Source organism: Dipodomys spectabilis, unplaced genomic scaffold, assembly GCF_019054845.1.
Source record: "Dipodomys spectabilis isolate Male_0828 unplaced genomic scaffold, ASM1905484v1 ptg000163l, whole genome shotgun sequence".
NCBI classification, from domain to species: domain Eukaryota; kingdom Metazoa; phylum Chordata; class Mammalia; order Rodentia; family Heteromyidae; genus Dipodomys; species Dipodomys spectabilis.
In genome coordinates, this window is record NW_024870840.1 from 8982435 (window position 1) to 8999082 (window position 16648).

Sequence of the window (16648 nt, forward strand, 5' to 3'; positions counted from 1 at the left end):
AATTCAAGCCTAGTACTAGCACACACAGACACATGCACAAATAAAATGATAATTTATATTAATTAATTTATTAATTTAGTTATCTTTTAAAATGTAAAATGCATATTGTGTTAATAGTTAGAGTTTCTTTCTGTAACATTGAATTTCTTATTTAGAAACTGTGTGTATGAATACATAAAATAATGTACACATTCATTGTTTCTTTTTTGTTACTCTATGGAAATTTATAATTATATTACTACTTCAACATTTTCCTAGTGTGAAAAAAAATATCAAATACCTATTAAAAGCTTTTGAGTAATTCCGGTGCCTGAGGCAGGAGACCAGCCTGGACTTGAGACCCTATCTCAAAACAACAACATCAAACTTTTGAGTGATATTCCTTTTTTAAAATTTAATTTTATTGTCTAGGTGGTGTACAGCTATGAATGTAAGGTAGTTACTACATTTCTTGTTGAACTTGTTACCACCTCCCTCATTTTTCTCCTGCTTTCCCTCCTTCTTTTTGCCATCTTCGCCCATCGTGTAGTCAATTTATGGAACCTTTTTGAAAATTACATTTTACTTTACTTAAAATGACATTTTTACTAATTTATTACAAAATATTGCAATTTTTATTATAGAAAATTGAGAAAAATTATTAAAAATTAATTACTTTTAACACTTTGGATAACCACTGTGAAAAACTTCATCTGCTTGCGTGTATAAGGAATCTGTATGTGCATATTTTTTTAAATTTTTTATTGTGAAAATGATGTACAGAGGGGTTACAATCACATGAGCAAGGTAATGAATACATTTCTTATCAGGGATCGTTGCCTCCTCCCTTGTTTTTTCCCTACCATCCCTGTGCATATGTATGATTATACTGTGCATATAGCCTCCTAGGGTACACTTTTTATTCTTTAATGTACTTTAAGTATCTGTTTGTATTGAAGTTAATGGCTACATAGTATTCCACTAAAATGTATCTTTAGAAGGTGAGAAGAGTTATCAATGAATTTTCTTTATTTATCAAATAACATTTTGAGATATTTTAGACTCTTTCCAGAAGGCATAGCTCTAATAGAGAACCATCCAATAAATCTGAAATGTGCACATCCCTGGCCTGGATTGCAATCAGAGCTGCTGCACAGGTTGGTCTGATTTTTTAAATGTTTCTTTCTACTGTCAGGTCTGTAGTTTCTACCTCTGAGCTGTTAAGGCAGCACAATGAACCTAAATGAGAGAAGTGAATTTTACCTTCTTTGGGATTTTTGCCAATTATTTCTGTTTGGAAATATTGGAAATACTCTAAATAATCTTTTAAATCTCCATTAACCAGAACTGACTCTATTTCAATTTTTATTTAATGAAAATATTGCTAGATATATATGTGTATATTTAATAGTTAGGCAAATATTTGTCACATCCAGGTGAGATAGCTTATTTTAAGTAATAGATCCATTAATTAAATTGTCAAAAACAAACTGATTTGTTTGACTATATGTTTGATATATTCTGCATACCACAAACACATAGTATTCTTTCATTCTGTCATGATTTTTTCTACTACATCCTGAATATTACTTTATAAATATACTTTTTCATATATATATATATATATATATATATATATACATCTCAGTTTATTTTGTGCTGTTCTAAAAGAACAGCACAGTGTGGTTAATTTATAATGAACTGAAATGTACTGACTCATAGTTCTAGACCTGGGAAGTCCACGGTTGGGGGAGCAGCATCTTGTAAGGGTCTTCTTACAGTGGAAGAGCAAGCCAGGGAAGACAAACAGGGCTGCTATGTCCTCTACCATGCTTCCTGCCTTAGTCCATTCATGAAAGCAGAGATTTTATGGCCTGATGACCTCTTTAGCAATCTATTTCCCAGCCTTGACATACTGGGGATTAAATTTCCAACACATGAACTTTGGGGACAAATGCAAATCCTAGCATTTACTTAAAAGATCCTATATGAATCAGAAATTCTAATTGACACATTCATTCTAGGTCAGTGAATCAGTGCTGGAAATTAACCTACTTATTGGAAAGAAGAATTCTAAATCAGATGAAATTAATCAAGTGATATTACCAAACATTCCAGAATTTGCTACTGTGGATCTTGTGTCTTCATATACCGATTATTTGCTTGGTATGTTTAACTGTGTACCTATTTTACAGAAGCCTGATATGTAATATATAATCATGTTGTGAAGACTTAACTGTGGTGAAGTGTTGGCTCTCTGCTTAAAGAGGATAGTAGTTTAGGAAGCCTTTAGGGAACAATAGAAGTTCTAGGGCCAGCTTCCAAATTTTAGAGGCATCTTAGTATACTGTACATGTGCATGTGTCATTCAGTGGCTGTTGAGTTTTGGATGCAGGGCTCTGTGGAGAATGGTGTGCCTCTAAGTGCATTTATCTTACAGTTCACACAGTTCAAGGATTTTTAGGGGGTGGTTGCTTGGAGGACTTTCTCTCTAAAATGTGTACTCCTTTTCAAGGACTCGCAAGGAGAATGTACCTCTTTGTTCTTTGCATGATATTACCTTTGCGTACATGTTTGAATGTTTTCATTGAAGGACCATCAGCTTCCTGAGGGCAGAGACTTCACCTATTCAATTTCTATCTGCCAATCACTTAGCAGGCATTCAGTATTAATTATAATAAAGGAGAGGTTAGCAGCATGGAAATTTGATTGCACTATGATTTATACTGTTTCTTACCTATTACTTGTTAGTAAACTGTAATATATTTCTCAGAATCAGACAAATATTAACACAAATATTTAACATTGATTCACATTTTGCCTCTCATTGAGGCAAAAAAAAATATTAGTACTCTTAAGTGTCAAGAACTTGGATATGTGCTAAGAAGCAAAGTGCTAGGGTATGACTTCCAGAGTGAGATTGTATTGATGTGTGAGTTTGGTGGTCTGAGATGAACAGTGAGCCAAAGGAGATGAGAAAATCTCCCTTTAACCTTATGGTGTGACTGTGGTCTTCCAAGCCTCTGGAATCCTATCTAACGATAACTGAAGGAATGTTTTTCACGAAAACTTCACTGAAATGTCTGAAATGCTAGCTATCTCTTCTGCTTGACACTGCCTGGCAACTCTATTCTCTGTGGTTCAGATACATCTCTTATAATTACATATCATAATTTTGTTACTGAAGGAGGAGTAGAGTATGTAATCATCAAAGGATCTCAATTCTATTCTTTGTTCTGTCAAACTATATAATTTCTATAGACAGATTTAGTAAAAAAAAAAAAAAAAACCTTACAAATTTCAAACATATTCTTTAGGATTAATAATAGCTTCATTTTAGTCCTGGAAAATATACCTAGCCTAGTCATTTAACCTAATGATTACTTCATGTAAAAACCAGTTTTTAGGGCAGGAATAATAAACAAATTTCATCTAAGGTGGACCCTTCACAATTCAAAAGCTTACAACAGCAACGGTTCATTCTTGATCTCATCTTCTGAGTGCTGCTTCAAGCTACAACTTGGACTTGGTGTGCTCCATGTACATTTGCTATGAGACCTAGACTGAGGAAGCTTTTTCTGCTGAAACTATGCTCTTGTCACAGAGGCTATTAGAGTAAAAGGGCCATAGAACAAATCACACAGGCATACTGAAGTCTCTCTTCCCATCCCATTCCTCTGGTCAATATGAGTGAGACAGGGAAAACCATTCTGCTTGTAGAGGATGGAAAAGGAATGTACGTGATTTCTGATTGACAATCCAAACTATCATGTGTGACAAGCTCAATCGATGATGAATAGCTACCTGAGAATTCTGAACCTATAAAAGGGCAGACAGGAGAATAGTTATGTCATGATCAGTTAATGATGTCAGCTGTGGACACAGAGTGGAGAATTATATCACCTACACCCAGTGATATTAGTTGATCCAGTTAAGGCATCTTCAACTTTTCTAAAACTGCAAATATGTGTTTTTGTCCTATATTAGTGGCTTCCTAGCATATTCAAGTTTGTCAGTCTCCATTTGCTAGCATTAACACTTCTTTACTATTTAACTATGAAATTACTAAAATTTTAAAGTCCAACCTATTTTGCATTTTGCCTTGCCTAAAGAATAATTTTCCCCACTAGTCTTTTCCTGGCAAGTGGATAATTAATGCATGTCAATGACTCCCCTCACTGTATTTGGATTGGAGAAGGTTCTGAATTCCCACCTGATTGCCACAGATACACAGATGGCAATGAAGTTCACATTATAATGAATTGCTGAAGGGAAAAATCTCTTAACAACAACAAATAAAACTTGTTTGATTTTCTTTGCATTAGCATAAATTAGCATTCAGGAGAAAACTTCCTTACTAATCTAGCTAAATAATATTAGCATTGATCTGCACATGTGGTGGTAAACAATATTCATTGTTCTCATGAGTAAAGCTCTGCATGCCCCTTCTTTCCTTCCTTCCTTCCTTCCTTCCTTCCTTCCTTCCTTCCTTTCTTCCTTCCTTCCTTCCTTCCTTCTCCAGCCCTTTGTCACATGAACACATACATCAGGAAAGCAGATCCTTCCATGAGCTTCTGATCATAGAAAATCAGAATGGACATATGTACTGAATTACATAAATTTATCTTGTAAGAAGACTATATTAATAAAGATAGAACTTAAGCTAAATATATGCCTTCTGAAATAAGCTGTACTCATAAAAGATGGCCTAAGAGTTTGTGAGAAAATGTAAACTGACAGAGACACAGGATAACAGATAGGATAAGGAAATGGTTCCAACATGACAGAATAGTCCTATGTGGAGGAGGACTATAGATTATTTTCCCAGAACATGAAAGTAATTATGTGACATCTATGGAATAAGAGAGTCCAGAGATGAACCTATCTAGTGTATGAGAAATCTATACATTGTCTTGTAAGAACAGGCATGATGGTAGTGGTAATGTGGGACAATATTTAGGTACAATATACAATTATTAGATACCTACTCTGCAGCTTAAATATGTTTAAATATGCACAATCCTTTTGCCTTGAATTTCTTATGGCCTTAAAACATTCAGCTGGGATAGAAATCATTTAATCTTCAAGAAACATTGAATTAAAAGTGACATTTAAGATTAGTGGCCCTATATGCAACCTCTAAATGTATATAATGTATGGTATGAGATAAAAATATGCCATACTAAAAACTAATGTTGCTGAATATAAACATCTATAGAGAATGACAGTTATAACTGACTCTTAATATGTGTTTAATTCTTGTAAACTATGACTTGTCCCACCTTGTTTCTGGTTCAGAGACATGGCCTTAATCCCAACTAAAAGCAATGGTGACATTTCTCTACTTGCTTCCATTCTCCAATTGCTCTAAGACACAATTCCCCCAGAATAGTGGACACTAGTGTAACATATTATCAGATGCCAAATAATTATGCCACCTATATGTGAGAGGGATGACCTGTGCTAGCAGTGGTGGTGGAAGAGGTGTAGTGGTAGTAGCATGTGTATATTAGTCTGTGTGCACTATATCAGTTCCGAGTATTACACGTAAGAACTTGGAGATATTATGAGAACCAGTCTCAATGAAGTAGTCCAAACTTCTACTCAAAATCTGCATTAGTCCAGAAATTCTACTCAGCGGCCTCTACCTGATCACTGAGTTCTAAGAATGGACAGTACCATGGCCAGGAGCAGAGCACACTTGGTTATCAGGATAAATGAAGAGACCTTCTTCATTCTAGACAGTGAGCAGTGGACAATTAGAAACAACAGATGCTATATGTGAGAAAACATTCCCATATGAGCACAGTGGATCCCATATGAACACAGTGGAATGGTATCCTGAGATTGAGAGGAAGATGAGCCTTTCAAGGAATAAAGGAGACTTAATAGGATTGTTTGGTACCCTTAGGCAGATGCAAGACATAAAAGATTGACAATAGCAGAAAAGTCAGAATGCAGGATGTGCTAGTTAATGCACAGACTACTCCTTCTCTGTGCTAGAAGCTTTCTCACTTGGTTTCACTCATGCTCTGGAAAGTCCCAGGAGAGTGTCATGCATATTTATAAATGAGTCTAGCTGCTCAGAGAGGTTTGGTAACTTGAGTATTATTCCATTGCTAATTCAGACTCTCATCTATCCAATTGTAAAGGCTATGCTGTTAACCACTAAGCTGTATTGCTAAGAGTATATTATCAGGAACTCAAAATGCAGAATTGATGCTTCTAGTCAACCTGTTGGACAGAGCTGATATGAAAGGTGCCCCTGACCTTTCCAATGCTAAATAGAACAACAGTTGGTTCTATTTGTAGCTGATCTTGAACCAAGAAAGAAAAACTGCAAGTTACCAAAGCAAAATGGGGGCTTTTTCAACACATAAATGTGTGTGTGTATGTGTGTGTGTGTGTGTCTGTCTGTCTGTCTGTCTTTCTGTCTGTCTGTATATGTGTGGCAGAAAGATTAGAATTAGCCCTTAACAGGTTGAGCTGAGACTCAATGTGTTTTGGGGGAGGGTACAGGTAAATAGGCCCTGCAGGCAGGGAAAGCCAAAATGTAGCTAACTGCTTAAAACTAGGATTTGTAATAGTCTTGTCCAGTATTTAGAGGCTCCAGGGGAGAATTGTTTCCCTGCCTTTTTACAGCTTGTAAAGGACACCAAAGTCCATTGGCTTTTAGGCCATTCACACTCCAAGTCATCAGTGTGGTTCCCTCACATCTCTGACTGTGCCATCATACTCTTCTGCCTGTGACTTCCACATATAAGAACAGTATTATAACCCAGGATAATCTCTCCATCTCAAAATAGTTGCTAGCAACCTTCACTTGATCTTTTTTTTTCCCTAGCATTTGCAGAGGCTCTAGGATTAAGACATGAATATCTTTAGAGTACTGTCTTCTCCCTTGTACACTCAGTTTCCTTTGATCCTCATGAGAGATATGATGTACTGCCAGGGTTCTTTGTATATAGGTAAGAATCTACACAATTTACCCAAACAGAAAAATGTCAAAGCCATGGGGAAAGCTAAAGAACAAATATTAGAGTAGGTATGCAGAAATGATTAATCCATCGAGAGTTGCTATTTTGTTTGTTTGTTCTATAAACAAGGCTGTACAATCATGATTTTGCCTGCAAAATAGGAAGCCTTAGGAAGCAAAAGCAGTAGTTATAATTTTAGGGAAAAATGTATTAGTTACTAGTCAACTTTACTTTTCAGGAAAAGTAATTGTAGTTTAAAAAAAACCTCACAAATGATAAATGTCAAGAGAAAAGTAATCACTGACACTGATAAATTAAATTATTAGATTTATTTTTGTTCCAAACTAATACATTTGAAAACCTCTATAAAAATTTATAACTGTCTGGAAAAATATAATTTACCCCACTAAAGGTAAAAATATTAGGTCTACTATAGAAAAAATAAAGTCATTAGAAATTAAAACTGAAAACTAAAATTTATTACTTTAGCAAAAGCAATAACAAATCCATAACAAGTTAAAAAATAACATGTAAGAAAAAATTTTAATTGCTGTTTAAATAAAGATAGTGAGGTCTGGAAGCATTGGTTCAAGTGGTAACAAAACTAGCCAAGCAAGCTAGAGGACCCTAAGTTCAAAGCCCAATACAATAGTAAAATCAAAAAATATAGTTGAACTTTCATACTATTTTCTATTAAAGTCACTCTGTTCTAACAATTTTTTTGGTTGATATAAAGAAAACCCAGCCTCACACAGATTGTAGTTAGAAAATGATAAGCATTTGAAGAGCCTGTTCAGATCATTATGGATCATTATGGATAGTCTTTCAAACCAAACCAGACCTGGTTAAGTGATAGTTCTTTAAAGGTTAGTTCTGGTGAGACTCTGAAACCATATCATTCTAGTTTTGGGGGCTCTGTTAAAGTACATTATTCTTGGAGTTTGAGTGGACTCACGTGATTTAAAAAAAATAATCCTATTGTCAAGGTGATGTACAGAGGGGTTACAGTTACATACATAAGGTAATGAGTACATTTCTTGTTAAACATTATTACCCCCTCCCTCATTTTCTCCCACTTTCCTTTCCCCACCTCCATCAAGTTATAAAGTTCATTTCCAACATGTTGTCTTGCATTGGTTTGCCCTTTGTCCTTTGTCTCACCATTTTGTTGTTCCCCTTCTCTTCCCTTCCCCAATTCAGATAAACATATATACAAGACACAAGTACCAAAATCAAATACAGTGACAACAGAGGATAAAACAAAGGAAAAAAATAATTCACACAGTACATTAAAAATAACAACAACAACAACAAAAACCTCTTGTTTCCATATCTTGGAGTTCATTTCATTTACTACCATCTTATATGGGCATAGATATATAGTTATTGAGCTATTGTGATCTTCTGATAGGACTATCTTATACATATATTAATTATTACAAATGAGGGAAACCATGGAGTCTATGTTTCTTTGAGTCTGGCTTACTTCACTTAATGTGATTTTTTCCCAAGACTCATTGGATTTTGCAACACCCTATAATGGGAATTAGGAGCTCAGTTCTCAGGATAAGCCATTTGATTAAAAAAGCTTGTTGCAGGGTACTGGTGGCTCATGTCTGTAATCTTAGGAATTAAATTTAGGAAGCTGCCACCTGGAGGACCATGGTTCAGAGCTACCCAGGCAGAAAAGTCTGGGCTGGTGGCAGGGCTCAGGTGGTAGAGGTCCAGCTGTGAGCAAGCAAGCAAGCAAGAGCACAGTAGTAGGAAAGAAAAAAAGCTAGACAGGTGTTGATAGTTCATGCCTAGATCTGTAATCCTAGCTTTTTAGAAGGCTGAGATCTGAGGATCAAGATTAAAAGGTTAAGGTAAAGCTCAAGTGATAGAGCACCATACGTGAGTGGAAAATTGAAGTGACAGGAAGAAGTCCTGAGTTGTTGTCATTAGCCATAGGATTTGTCACCAGATAATTAAACTATAGAACATAAGAGCATTTAGCAACATATCTTGTTGGAAGATTTTAAGTCTATGCATTTCAAAAAGATAGAATATTTAGGGACTGATAAAAGTTATAAATACAAAAATTGCTAAGAATTTGATTGAAACATATAAGAAAACAGTTTATTTTCAGTTGAGAAAGGTCTGTAATGGGACTATGTCAAGTCTTCTAAAGATGACCTAAAAATTTAATGTAGTTTCATTAACCATTTCACCAAATTTTTATTTTGTGGAATTTGATAAACTGATGTTAAAATTTATATGGAAGGGCAGAAGGAAAGAACTGGTTAAAAGACTGAGGAAAAACTAGTAATTCCACTTCTAGGTAATTTTAACATTTTGTACGGTAATTTTAACATTTTGTACCAGTAGTATATATTCAAAAGTTGATAGAAGCCTGTTCATAACAACAAAAATAAAAACAAAACCAAATTAGAAAGAACCCGTAAGTTGACCAATTAACATTCCTTTAATGAAATACTATATAGCAATGGAAAAAAAATCAGTGAATTATAGCTGCATGCACCATCCTGGATACATTTAAAAATAATGTTTAGTGGAAAAGAAAGAAAAGAAAGAGAAAATACATGCAATTTTTTCTCCAATAGGTTTCCAAAAGATAAAATTAATGATATTTATTTATGATGTATAATGTTTATGTTAAAGGGTAAAGGACAGCTTTCAGAGTATTAATTCAGAATTCTGGAGAGCAGTTAGGTACAACAGATGTGTTGAGACAGAGAGAAGAAAATAGGATTAGAAAGTGGTTCACAAGTGCATTAAGGAGTCAACATATTCATCCAGGAAACATGCATGGACCATTACACATAGACATAAGCCAGCTTATCTCTTCTTTCATTCCTCTCAGAGAAAATTCTGTTCTTATCTAATGCTATCTATATGTACTCTTCTGTGTCTACATGAATAGCACAAAGAACCGTACTAAGTACCCTCAGCTTTATATGAATGGCACTGTGTTCCATCTTCCATGTGTTTCCTGCTTGGTAACTCATTAAATGTTGTCAGTTTCACTCTATAATCACTCTTATTGTGCCCTTTTGAATAACAGAATCATGAGGCAGAAAATCAAAGGTCTAAAGAGCCTAAGGCAAAGAAATTTGAGTTTTCACTATAGTGAGAAGCACATTTTCGATACAAACTCAGATTCTATACTATTTTTTACAAATTGTTAGTACCAGAGTTTGAACTCAGAGCCTTATGTTTTTCTTGGTTTGTTTTGCCTGGCTTTCTCTCTACCCTTTCAACCACTATTCCAGCTTTTTACTGGTTATTTTGGAGGTAGAATCTCTCAGACTTCTGACCAGATTGGCCTCTAACCAAGAGTGTCTGGACCTCAGCCTCCTGCATAGTTAGGATTACAGGTATGAGCACCAGTACCTGTCCACACTACTTTTCCTTTTTCTTTTAGATCTAATTCAATCCTTTTAAATTACATCAAATTCATAGACTTCTGTTTGTTTTTTTCCAAGTTTCCTTCTCTTCATGTTATAAAACTACCAGGACCATAAGCAATACTCTGTGTATAATGAGCATTAGAATTTTCAGTTTTAATAGATCTGACCAAATTGTTTTCCTAACCAGCTGATCTCACATGTGTTATATAAATATTCCAACTTTATGGTGTTGTGACTGATACTATCTTCAGACATTAATGTCTTTCTGTATTTAATTTGTACATTCCTCTCTCTGCCCCCCATAGCCTTGATTTTCAGTGATTCTAACGTGTATCCTTGAATGGACTAACTTTTCTAATTCACCTGTCAAAACTATACTCATTCCTGGGAATTGCTCATTGAACGTTAATTCCTTGAATTTTTCCTATTGGCTGGTAAAAATTAGAGAAAAATATGTGTTTTAGATATTGTTTATATGCCTAGTATTTTTCTTTTTGATATTATGTTTGGTGTCTTGTGATAATTTTGAAAATTCACCATATGATTATGTGTCAGTCTTTATGAGTTGTACATGTTTGGTTTTCAAGGCAAGCATAATCTCATTTTTCATTTTTAAAAATTTTCAGATGACTACCAAGCTGACTTTGAGGCTTCACTTCTGTTTGAAAATGAAGACATTCCTGAAAGCACAGATGGTAGAAAAAAGATTCAAACGAAAGTGGATATTACTTGGGTCCTTCTGCTACGCTATTACATACACCTGCAAAGGATCAACAACATGAGCCAACTGCTGGGTAGGTGTTGATGTGCCTATAGAAGTCAGAGTTATATGGATAATTGTGAAATGCTCTTGACACTTCTGGGTAGGCTCGCCTGGACCATGAAAATCTCAGGGATTCTTTTTTTTTTTTTAATTGTGAAAATACCATACAGAGGGGTTACAGTTACATAGGCAAGATATTGACTACATTGTTCCCTCCTCCTTTGTTTCCCCTTCCCATCCCTTCCCCTCTCCTCCCCCCACCAAAGTTGTAAAGTTTGTTTTTCGACATAACGACTTGTGTTTTTTGACATAACGACTTGTACATCTCATTGTTGCAATGGGTCCACCTGTATCCCTGTTTAAACGATTTGTTTTGCCTTTCCCCTCCACAAATTATACCAACATCAAATATAGTGAAAGCAGGGATTATACAGTGGGGGAGGGACATACAAAGCAACAAAGAAATCATCTTACAAATTTGTTAGAAACAATCGCATGAAAGAAAATAACATTTGAATACTTATCTTGGGGTTCATTTCACCTAACATCAACTTATCTGACCTTTTCTGCTTGTCTCAGAAATATACTAGTTATTGTAAATAAGGGAAACCATGAGACCTATGTTTCTTTGAGGCTGGTTTACTTCACTTAATATAATTTTTTCCAAGCCTTTCCATTTCCTAACAAATGGGGAAATGTCATTCTTTCTGATGGAGGCATAGAATTCCATTGTGTATATATACCACATTTTCTTGATCCATTCATCTACTGAGGGGCATCTGGGTTGGTTCCATATCTTAGCTATGTTAAATAATGCTGCAGTAAACATAGTTGTGCTGGTAGCTTTAGTGTGGTCTTGTTTGTAAACATTTGAGTAAATGCCCAAAAGTGGGACTGCTGAGTCATAGGGGAGCTCTATGTGGAGTCTTTTGAGGAACCTCCATACTACTTTCCAAAGTGGTTGAACAAGTTTACACTCCCACCAACAATGCAGTAAGGTTCCCTTCTGTCCACATCCCCTCCAGCATCTGTTGTTTAATTCGAGTTCTTGATTATAGCCATTCTAACCGGGGTGAAGTGGTATCTCAATGTTGTTTTGATTTGCATTTCTTTTATGGCTAGAGAGGTTGAGCATTTCTTCATGTGTCTATTGGCCATCCTTCTTTCCTCTTCAGAGAAGTTTCTCTTTAAGTCTTTAGCCCATATATTTATTGGGCAGTTGTTTCTTTGAGGATTTGTTGTTGGGGGATTTAATTTTTGAGTTCCAGGTATATTTTAGATATGAGATCATTGTCTGTTGTATGGCTAGTGTATGGCTAGTGAAGATCTTCTCCCAATCTGTGAGCTTTCTATTGATCATGCTAGCTATGTTCTTTGCCATGCAGAAGCTCTGAAATTTCATGCAATCCCATTTGTCCAACCTTTCTCTGATTTGTTGTGTTTCTGGGTCTCTATTAAGAAAATTTTGGCCTGTGCCAAGGAGACCTAGGGTTTCTCCTATTCCATCCTATAATGTTTTCAGAGTGTCTGCTTTGACTCTGAGGTCTTTGATCCACTTGGAGTTGATTCTGGTGCAGGATGATATATAAGGATCTAGCTTTAGTTTTCTACAAGTAGTTAACCAATTTTCTAGCACCATTTACTGAAGAGGCTTTCTTTCTTGCATTCTATTTTTTTAGCTCCCTTATCGAAGATTAGATGGCTATAGTTCTGTAGGTTTATTTCTGGGTTTTCAATTCTATTCCATTGGTCCTGAGGTCTGTTCTTGTGCCAGTACCAAGCTGTTTTGATTACTATGGCTTTGTAGTAGAGTTTGAAATTTGGTATTGATATTCCTCCAGCACTGTTCTTTCTATTTTTGCTATTCAGGGTCTTTTTTTTTTTTTTGTCGGTCGTGGGGCTTGAACTCTGGGCCTGGGCGCTGTCCCTCAGCTCTTCAGCTCAAGGCGAGCGCTCTACCACTTGAGCTACAGTGCCACTTCCGGTTTTCTGGTGGTTTTTATTGGCGATAGGAGTCCCATGGTCTCTCCTGCCCGGGCTGGCTTTGAACCGCGATTCTCAGATCTCAGCCTCCTGAGTAGCTAGGATTACAGGCGTGAGCCACCAGCGCCCGGCTATTCAGGGTCTTTTATTGTTCCATATGAATTTTTGGATTGCCTCTACGATTTCCTTGAAGAATGAGGTTGGAATATTGATAGGAATAACATTGAATTTGTAGATAGCCTTAGGAAGTATTGCCATTTTCACAATGTTGATCCTTCCAATCCAGGAGCATGGGAGGTTTTGTCACTTTCTAAGTTCTGTTTTGGTTTCCTTTTTCAGATTTTTGAAGTTTTCATCATAGAGGTCCTTCACTTCTTTGGTTAAGTTAATTCCTAGGTATTTTATTTTTTTGTGGGGCTATTACAAATGGAGTTGCTTTCCTGATTTCAGCCACACTTTTCTCATTGTTGGCATACAGAAAAGCCATTGATTTTTGAGGGTTAATTTTATACCTTGCTACTTTGCTAAAGTTTTGAATCAGCTTGAGTAATTTGGGAGTGGAGTCCGTGGGATTCTTCAAATACAAGATCATGTCATCTGCGAAGAGGGAGAGTTTTACTTCATCTTTCCCTATTTGGATCCCTTTTATGTTTGCATCTTGTCTTATTGCTGTAGCTAGGCATTCTAATACTAGATTGAAGAGAAGTGGAGAGAGTGAACATCCTTGTCTCATTCTTTTTTTTTTTTTTTCTTTTTGCTTATGTGGTGCTGAGGAATCGAACTCAGGGCCTCATGCATGCAAGGCAAGCGCTCTACCACTGAGCCACCTTCCCAGCCCCCTTGTCTCGTTCTTGAATTAAGAAGAAATGGCTTTAGTTTTTCACCATTAAGTATAATGCTGGCTGTAGGTTTGTCATATACAGCCTTTATTGTATTGAGGAATGTTCCATGGATTCCTAATTTTTCCCGAACCTTCATCATAAAGGGGTGCTAGATCTTGTCAAATGCTTTTTATGCATCTATTGAGATAACCAGGTGGTTCTTATCCTTGCTCTTGTTGATAGGATGAATTATATTAATTGATTTGCATATATTGAATGAGCTTTGCATCCCTGAAATGAATCCTGTTTGATCGTGTTGTATGATTTTTTGGCTGAATTGTTGAAGTCGATTGGCCAAAATTTTGTTGAGAAGTTTTACATCAATGTTCATCAAAGAAATGGGTCTATAGTTCTCTTTCTTTGATGAGTCCCTGCCTGGTTTTGGGAATAGTGTTATGATGGCTTCATAGAAGGAATTTGGTAGTGAACTTTCTCTTTCAATTTCATTGAGTTGAAGACGAGTATTAGTGTGAGTTCTGCTTTGAAGGCCTTGTAGAATTCTGCTGTAAAACCATTTGGTCCTGGGCTTTTCTTAGATGGGAAATCTCTTATTGCTGTTTCTATTTCAATGCTTGATATGGGCCTGTTAAGATGGTTTAACTCATCGTGGTTTAATTTCAGCATGTCGATATTTGCTAGGAAAAGGTTCATTTCTGCCAAGTACTTAAGGTTTGAGAAGTATTCCCTTATAATGTTCTGAATCTTGGTTGTTTCTGTGGTGATGTTTCCATTCTCATCTCTGAGTTTATTTGGGTGTGTTCTTTTCTTTTTCTGATAAGATTTGCTAAGGGTCTGTCAATTTTATTAATTTTTTCGAAGAACCAACTCTTTGTTTTGTTGATTCTATTTTTTTTTTTTTGGATTCTAATTCGTTTAATTCTGATTTAATTTTAATTATTTCTTTCCATCTACTGGATTGGAGTTTTTCTTGCTGCTCTTTTTCAAGGAGGCTCAAATGTCTCATTAAATTGTTGGTTTCAGATCTCTCCAATTTGTTGATGTAGGGACTCCGAGCTATAAACTTGCCTCTGAGTACTGCCTTTGCTGTGTCCCAGAGGAGCTGGTAATTTGTGTGTTCATTTTTGTTGAATAGCATGAACGTTTGAATTTCATTTCTAATCTCTTCCATGACCCACCCGTGATTTAACAGTGTGTTATTCAGCCTCCATGTGTTACAGGACTTTCTTTGGTGGCTTTTGGTGTTGAGTTCTAATTTTATTCCCTGTGGTCTGAGAGAATGCAAGGTATAACTTCAATGTTTCTGAATTTGGTTAAGTTTGCTTTGTGACCTAAAATGTGGTCTATTTTGGAAAATGTTTCATGTGCTGCTGAGAAAAATGTGTATTCTGATACTGCTGGGTGAAATATTCGGTAGATGTCTGTTAAGTCTATTTGATCTATGCGGTTGTTTAGATCTGAGGTTTCTCTGTTGAATTTTTGCCGAGTTGATCTATCTAGTGGGGATAGTGGTGTGTTAAAGTCCCCAACAATTAATGTCTTTGGATCTATGTGAGATTTGAAGGAAAGTAGTGTTTCTTGGATAAATTTGGGTGCTCCATTGTTCAGTGAATATTTAGAATTGTAATATCCTCCTGAAGGAGACATCCCTTAAGTAGTATGTAGTGACCTTCTTTGTCTCTTCTCACTAATTTTAATTTGAAGTCTATTTTATCTGATATTAGGATTGTAACTCCTGCCTGTTTATGGGGGCCATTTGCTTGGTAGATTTTGTTCCAGCCTTTCACTTTCAAAATATGTTTGTTTTTATGGGCAAGGTGTGACTCCTGAAGGCAGCAGATAGAAGGATCTTGCTTTTTAATCCAACTAGACAGTCTGTCAGTTAATTGGAGAGTTAAGTCCATTAATGTTGAGAGATAGGATTGAGAGATATTTGGGAGTTCCTGCCATTTTATCCACCTTCTTGGGGGCTGTGGCAACTGGGTTCTTCCTATGGTTCTTGGATTCTGTTTGGGTGTGGTTTCTTGGCCTTTATTGTGGCCTTGTTGGTTTTCTATGTTAGGACATCTTTAAGTTTCTTTTGTAGGGCTGGTTTCATGGAGATATAGTGTTTCAGTTTTTCTTAGCTATGGAAGATTTTTATTTGACCTTCAGTTATGAAGGAGAGTTTAGCTGGGTACAGTATTCTTAGTTGATAGTTGTTTGTCTTTAGGGCATGGCATACATCATTACAGGCTCTTCTTACTTTAATTGTCTCTTCTGGGAAATCAGGAGATTATAATTGTTTTCCCTTTATAGGTGATTGATCTTTTCTCCTTGACAGCTTTAAGGATCTTTTCCTTGATCTGAATTGATCCTGTGTGGATTACAATGTGACGGTGGGATATCCTGTTCTGGTCTGGTCTATTTGGGGTTCTGAAAGCTTCATGAATCTGAATAGGCCTATCTTTTTGCATGTTTGGGAAGTTCTCTGCTAGGATCCTGTTAAACAAATTTCCTAGACCATTAACTTCTATCTCTAGGTGCTCCTCTACACCCATTATCCTCAGATTAGGCCTTCTGATGGTGTCTTCCAAATGTTGAATAGATCTATCATATTTCTTGGATTTGTCTTGGATAGTTGTATGTTCTTTCTCTATAATATCTAGACTGTCTTCAATCCCCAAGATTCGATCTTCTGCATGGTCTAACCTACTG

The 16648-nt window shown here is 36.0% G+C and overlaps 1 protein-coding gene across 1 annotated transcript in view; it reads left to right on the forward strand.

Annotated features, from left to right (window-relative positions):
- The window catches only part of Cfap54 (cilia and flagella associated protein 54), a 263007-nt gene that overhangs the window by 198514 nt on the left and 47845 nt on the right, over positions 1-16648 (forward strand). The window contains exons 61-63 of the mRNA XM_042693361.1: positions 1041-1136; positions 2004-2145; positions 10993-11160. Coding sequence (XP_042549295.1) covers positions 1041-1136; positions 2004-2145; positions 10993-11160 — 406 coding nt within the window. The remainder of the gene's footprint in view (positions 1-1040; positions 1137-2003; positions 2146-10992; positions 11161-16648) is intronic.